Source organism: Microtus pennsylvanicus, chromosome 17 (assembly GCF_037038515.1).
Source record: "Microtus pennsylvanicus isolate mMicPen1 chromosome 17, mMicPen1.hap1, whole genome shotgun sequence".
Classification (NCBI taxonomy): Eukaryota; Metazoa; Chordata; class Mammalia; order Rodentia; family Cricetidae; genus Microtus; species Microtus pennsylvanicus.
The window spans coordinates 41,917,816-41,925,350 of record NC_134595.1 but is presented as its reverse complement, the minus strand read 5'-3'; the positions used below and the strand labels follow the sequence as shown (position 1 = coordinate 41,925,350).

Genomic DNA, 7,535 nt, shown 5'->3' with positions numbered 1-7,535 from the left:
TCATCTTATTCAACCAAAAAACAAATATGTTTGTGGTACTATTTCCTCTTTACGACAAGAGGGTTCCATATTTTCTTGAGCACACAATTCCTTCGCGATTCCTTGCAGCACCAGATATTGTTAAAGATTTGAATGGACTCATACCGAAGCTTCAGCTGCTGGACTTGAACGGCTGTGAAGGCACCTTTCAACCACTGTGTTGAAGGCATTTGCGTTGCTTCTCATACAAAAAGTAAGCGTCTCACTTATTTTTGTTCAAACAAACAGGAGTTTTAAAAAAAACTGCTGCCTGGAGACATGAAATATGACGTGAAATATGGTCTTTCATATCCACAATGTTCTGTTCATTGCGTCTGCACTAGGAAATGAGAATGCATTTCTTTTTGGGCGAGAATAAAAAGATAGTCATTATCTGAAAAACTCTATGACAGTGGCATAGCAACAATCACAAGAAACCTTTCTAAACAAGGCGTGAAAACACAGACGAAATGGCTTTGCAATTAGTCATGTCTAGCTGACAGATTTCTTCTATCTAAGGGAATTTGTGCAGAACATTTTATTTCGAGTCTTGGAGATTCTGATAAAAAAAAAAAAGAAAAAAGAAAAGTGTAGTTTTTGCTGCATAAGGCAGGTGGCGTAAGCATGCAACTCTTTTAAAAAAAATTTATCTAAAGTGATTATTTTCTCTCGGATTCTTTGAAAAAGCTTGCCTGCGCTGGGGTTTGAGGCTGAGCCGGTGACGTCAGCGTGGAATGCGGAGTCAGGCGCCCAGGCTCGCTATAAGCAGAGGAGCTGTCCGGTGCTGAAACTGCCCGAGACCTCACCCAGCGGTAGAGGAGCTCCCTTGGAGCCATCGACACCTTCCAAGACCAAGGTAAGACTGCTTTCTCCTCAATTTACTGGAGAGTTCTCAATTGCGTGTCTTCCTTTGGTTTCCCAGATGGGAGGAAAAAGACAGTTTGGCAAGCTTATATTGATAGAACCACTGAAGGGCAACCTGCTGCTTTTCAGGCAAGGATACTCTATATGCATGCATCAATGAGAGAGTGTGGTTTATAGGATTGCTGGAGTATATTCATTCATTATAATGTTATTGAGAAAAAAACTGTAGGCAAGGAGAGTGGAAAAGTTAAGGATTTTAGTGTCAACACGCTGATTAATGTAAAGTTAACCAAGCCTGATGTTCTGATTCTTTTCCTAATGTGTTGTTTTTCTCTCAGGAGTCAGATACAGAACTATTAATATAACTTATATGCTTAATATTCTTCACAGTTAGTTTATAAGGATTCAAATGCCGTTAGCCACATGAGTCACAGAGGTAAACAATTTGGATTTGTATTTTTTCTTTGATATTCATCTTATGGGAACCCTTAATTAACTATTATTTTATGAACTGGGACATTCTAGAAGGTCTTAGGTTATTATGCACTAATTTTAGTCCTGATAAAGTAGCTTAAAATGATTTTGAACATTGATTTCCTCCCTTCCCAAAGGTGAACTGTTATCTCAGGGAAAGGTTGTATGTGTCTAAGAATGAGAAATGGTAACTTTGCGTCCAAGGAAGGAAACACAGAGAGCTGTATAGATTCTGATTGCAATTACTGTGCTTTGGCTGGAAAAGCTGATCTGTTACTTTGCGGAAGTGGCTGGTTGGAACACATTTATTTTTGTTTATCCTAGCTAGTTGAGTTGTTTGGATTAGCTGTATTCACGTGTATTGGTGTTTCAGTGTCAATGTTCCCAGCTCGTTTCACTGGAAAGACATTTTTATTGAAAGAGGATTCAATCACATCTGTCCAGGGAGATGCAACGCTCCTATCATTTGGATTTCAGAAAATTAAAACTTAAATCAAACACTGTATGAGACATTAAATCTATTAGAACCATCTTTTCAGTGCTTTAAGAGATGCTCCTGGGGACAGGAAGTCATTTGAGTTTTAAAGGCAATAATTGTGTCATCCAAAGTAAACCCGAGTTCAGTAAAGATGAAATGGCCATGTTTGTCGAACTGTGTTTCAAACTGCAATGAACATTATGCTCTAATTCTATAGAAAAACCTCCTCCAAAGCAATGGCTTTACAGATAATCATGTAATCTATATGTTAAGATGTGTTAAGAAAATGTCAGGATAATGACTTCAAAGCAAATATACTCAATATGGTTTTCAAGATTACATTTAAAATGACAGCAGTGAAAATTCTCTAATCAATTCTAAAAAAAATTGAAAAAAAATCAAAGCTAAATCAATTCTGAAACAATATAAAGAATATGGATATAGTATCTTTATTTAAAGTACATTATTTTACTCAGAATTTTATGAGTAAAATTACTTGAAGTAAGCATTTATTTATTTTGAAAACATTCTCTGTATGCTTAACTAACCTACTTAGTGGTAATTTTAATCAGTTTAAGTATGTATGCTGAGGACGTTTTTATACTTGCAACCATTAGACAGCTCTAAAAGATTTATAACATTCATTATCAGTAAGATCTGCTAAGCAATATTTTGATGTCTAATCCAACAGAAAATTGGGTTCATACAACTTTGATTATATATCACAAAAACATGACATATTGAAGTCATGAATAAGCTTGCAAACCTATATACATGCATTTGTTTACAAGAGATTTGTAGGGATTGAAATAGCTTCTTTAGTATCAGCATTGCCAAACAGGAAATGTACAAGAAATTCCTCTTACTAATCCATCTGTAAGACTTTTAAAGTATTGGTGAAGAAAAATGAATGAAGATTTTTTTTTTAAGTAGGAAGAATTCAACACATTGTCTGTGTTTATCTAAATTGGGAATTACATAGTGGTTATTTTAAGATTTTTCTAACAGCGTGAGTCACTTAAGATTTCACAGGTCCCTACAAAAATAGATACAGACATAAGACAAACTGAATCTGAACACTCACAAGCTTAGAAATAGACTAGTTAAGTAAACTTATGTTCTCTCTGTAGCATCTGTTTATTTACTACACACTAGAGGGAAGATGTAAAATATAACCATGATTGCATTTTGCAAGTCAGCCATAATACAATTATTAGAAGATTGGAGCATAGAAAAATTTAAAACAGTTTAGCAGGCTTCCACCAAAAGCTTCATTGTTTTAGCATACTAGCTAAGACCAGGCAGAACCCAGGTTCCAGGGGTTTTTAACTAACTACTGGAGCTATTGTTTGGTGAGTTAACCAGGACGCTTGTACAAGGTGCTCAGTGCTATTGACACTAATATACTGTATTACATCATCATATATAGCCGCAGCATTTCTAAAACAAAATTGGATGACTAATTCAGAGAATAAATCAAATGGCTTTTTTTTTTAACACAACCTTGTGGGCATAATTGTATATGTATATGTGCATGTATCATAAGAAATTATTTTGTGGTTGCTTTTAATGGAATGCTGTTTGAAGTAATTACATTTTTAAAAGTCTTGTTTTATTGAAAAAAATGATAAAAAAGTCAAACTACTAGTTTGTAAATGAAACACACAAAATTTGAGAACCCCCACGTCAGTATTTTTGCCTTTTAAACCAAGAGAATACCAGACAATCCTGATGTAAACACTAACTATTTTTCTATAGATTCTGATGGTTAGTTTGTAAAAATCATATAGGAAGTATTCATGAATTTTAAATAGTTCTCCTAGGTATACTATAAAATTATTTTTTTATTCACCCTTGTGTCTGGTGCTTTTCTTTCCTTCCCATCAGGTCTTCTATCTTGCATTATTTATGCTAACTCATGGTTTTTATGCTTTAAGGAAATCTTCACGACATGGCAGAAGCTAAGATCCACCAATTTGGAGCGGTTCTGCTTCTTGTCCACTTAATTCTCCTCGTCTCTGGAGCCGAAGCAGCTTCCTTCCAGCGAAACCAGTTGCTTCAGAAAGATCCAGATCTCAGATTGGAGAATGTCCAAAAGTTTCCTAGTCCTGAAATGATCAGGGCTTTGGAGTACATAGAAAAGCTCAGGCAACAAGCTCACAGGGAAGAAAGCAGCCCAGACTACAATCCCTATCAAGGCATCTCTGTTCCCCTTCAGCTCAAAGAAAACAGTGAAGAAAGTCACTTGGCCGAGAGCTCAAGGGATGCACTGAGTGAAGATGAGTGGATGAGGATAATACTCGAGGCCTTGAGGCAGGCTGAAAATGAACCTCAGTCTGCCCGCAAAGAAAATAAGCCCTTTGCCTTGAGTCCGGAGAAGAGCTTCCCAGTGGACACGGTTGATGACTATGAGACTCAACAGTGGCCAGAGAAGAAACTCAAGCACATGCGGTTCCCTCTGATGTATGAAGAGAATTCCAGAGAAAACCCCTTCAAGCGCACAAATGAAATAGTAGAAGAACAATACACACCCCAAAGTCTGGCTACCCTGGAGTCTGTGTTCCAAGAGCTGGGGAAACTGACGGGGCCGAACAACCAGAAGCGTGAGAGGGTTGATGAGGAACAAAAGCTCTACACAAATGATGAAGATGACGTGTACAAGACCAACAACATTGCCTATGAAGACGTGGTGGGGGGAGAAGACTGGAGCCCCATCGAGGAGAAAATAGAGACTCAAACCCAGGAAGAGGTGAGAGACAGCAAAGAGAACGCAGAGAAAAATGAGCAAATCAATGAAGAAATAAAACGTTCAGGGCAGCTGAGGCTCCCGGATGAAGATAACCAGAAAGAGAGTAAAGACCAACTCTCAGAGGATGCCTCCAAAGTCATCACCTACTTGAGAAGGTTAGTGAATGCTGTGGGCAGTGGGAGGTCACAGAATGAGCAAAATGGGGACAGGGCAGCCAGGCTTCTTGAGAAACCACTTGATTCTCAGGCTATTTATCAGCTGATTGAAATCTCCAGGAATTTGCAGATACCCCCTGAAGACTTAATTGAGATGCTCAAAGTTGGAGAGAAGCCTAATGGGTTGATGGAGCTGGAGCAGGATCTGGAGCTTCCTGTTGACCTGGATGACATCCCAGAGGCTGACATAGACCGCCCTGACATGTTTCAGAGTAAGCTACTTTCCAAGGGTGGGTATCCCAAGGGACCTGGTCGTGGTATGACAGAGGCCTTGCCTGAGGGACTCAGTGTTGAGGACATTTTAAACCTCTTAGGGATGGAGAATGCAGCAAATCAGAAGCCCTCATATTTCCCCAATCAATACAGCCAAGACAAGGCTCTGCTGAGGCTCCCCTATGGTCCTGGGAAATCTAGTGCCAGCCAGATTCCCAAAGCAGCCTGGATGCCAGATGTTGAAAGCAAACAAGCACCCTATGAAAGCCTGATGAATGACAAGGACCAAGAACTTGGAGAGTATTTGGCCAGGATGCTAGTTAAGTACCCCGAGCTCATTAATTCCAACCAGCTGAAAAGAGTGCCCAGCCCAGGCTCCTCGGAAGATGACCTCCAGGAAGAAGAGCAACTCGAACAGGCCATCAAGGAACACCTGGGTCAAGGAAGCTCCCAGGAAACCGAGAAATTGGCGACGGTGAGCAAGAGGCTCCCTGTAGGATCCCTGAAGAATGATGACCCCCTAAACAGACAGTACTTGGATGAAGACATGCTCATGAAAGTGCTGGAGTACCTCGCCCAAGAGAAGGCAGAGCAAGGGAGGGAGCATCTTGCCAAGCGGGCCATGGAAAACATGTAAACAGCTTCGACTATTGCCCAGTTTTCCTTCTTTCCCCTGAGTGAGCCCCCTACATTTCTCTTCAGTGTGTTGACCTCTATCTTGTTAACACTGTAATATCTTGAAGTGATGTACAGGCAGATGACCCCAGGTCATTTTGGGGGATCTGCTTCACTTACTCTAAGCTGTTTTCTTGTGTATGGATAAGTGTAAATGTTATGATTCTCAGATTAAAAATCTATGTCCTTTATTCAAGAAAGTTATCTATGATAGCATTGAACAGTGTATCTAATGGTCATGATGATACTTGCGTATGATAAAGAGTGTCCTATAATTACTTTGGAAGTTTTTAACATCATTGAATTATTTTGTTACTGTCTGTAGTGTTTTGTGGAGTTCTGGAGAAAAATCAATAAAGCATTATAAATATATAGTTTTACTTATAAGTCCTTTTATATTGTGTGTTTTGTTGTTGATTAATAAATGTTATTTCTGGATACCTTTGGGCTTTTCATTCTGGAGAAACCAGAGAGAAGTGCTAGACCAAACAGCATGAAGCCAAAGGAGAAAACTATTGCTGTTACAGGCATTCCAGGTAAGAAATTATGAACATCATATGTGATCATACTTCCTTCCTGCAGGATGCTGTGAACATTCCCCAACAGCCTTATGCTTCTTCACGTTTTGACCCTGTCCATCATTAACAAAATAAGCCCTTGTGTATAATCCTTACACTTTATCTTAATTTGCATAAATAGAAGACATAAACTTTTCATACCATGAAAATGAAAGAAAAGAGGTAAGAGAGGAAAAGAGAGAGGAAGGGAGTAAGGGAGGAGGACAGGGGACAGGGTGGGAGAAAAGGAAAGAGCAAAGACAGGGAAGGAGGGGCATGGAAAAAGTGAGAGAGAAGAGGGGAGGGGAGGAAGATAGAGTAGGAGAGGAAAGAAGAAAAAAGGGGGAGATGGCGGGAAGGAGGAAAGATTAATTGCTAGGTGCATGACAGTGAGAAACAACCACAGGTTTGGAGGCACGCTGCACATCTTCGGGTCACATTGATTCCCCAAAGATAAAGCTGATTGCAGAAGAAGTAAACCATCTCAGAGATGGCCAGACCATGTGCTCCGTGTCTCCTGCGTTGGTGGATCTGGTCATGGCCCACAACTGTTACAATGAAAACCACCACAGTGTGTGACATCAGCATGCTGCTGTGTCCACGCAGGATCAGCAATAACAGCCAAAACAACAGCTGCAAGAAAATGCGGGGTGGGGGGAGGAGGCAATAACATATTAGTAGTTACAAACAATTAGGGAATAATGGTTGTCTGTCCAGTTCGTGCTGTGTGTCAGGCACTGTAGGAATACTTCACAAACTGGAGCTCACTTCATTCATGCCACCTCGCTGCCAAAGATGGATTTGAATCTCCTTTTAGTTGTATCTGGGAAAACAAAATCAGAGAAACTTACAAAAATCAACCAGCATTATGAGTTGTGAAAATTTGTAATTTCTGCCATTTCCTTATTCTGCCTGTCTAGAAATACCTACCGGCTGAACGGTGGAGCACGGAAGAGTGATAGGCTCGTGAAATTTTAATTTCTTGGGTCACTTCCAACAGAAGTGCCTGTGTGTGCATGCGTGTGTCTGCGTGTGCGTGTGTATGTGTGTGTGTGTTGTAAATGTATGTATGTGTGGTGTAAATGTATGTATGTGTGATGTGTGTGTACATGTATATGTGTGTTTGTGTCACAGGAGTTCCCTGAGCTGTCAAAAGGTAGTGGAGAAGCCTGGAGAAAACACCAAATACAGTTTTTCTGCTATTTTTCCAGATTCTTGGTCCAATCATCTCTCAGTTTCATGAACTTCTGGAATCTGTAGGTAGAAGGAAACTTAGAGGTGATTTTCAGCAC

The 7,535-nt window shown here is 39.8% G+C and overlaps 1 protein-coding gene across 1 annotated transcript; it reads left to right on the top strand.

Annotated features, from left to right (window-relative positions):
* Positions 1-395: 395 nt before the first annotated feature.
* Scg2 (secretogranin II) lies at positions 396-6,058 on the top strand. Its single transcript, XM_075951635.1, has 2 exons — positions 396-874; positions 3,772-6,058. Exon 2 carries the CDS (start codon positions 3,786-3,788, stop codon positions 5,646-5,648), a length of 1,863 nt encoding a protein of 620 aa, XP_075807750.1. The 5' UTR covers positions 396-874; positions 3,772-3,785; the 3' UTR covers positions 5,649-6,058.
* The last annotated feature ends 1,477 nt before the right edge of the window (positions 6,059-7,535 follow it).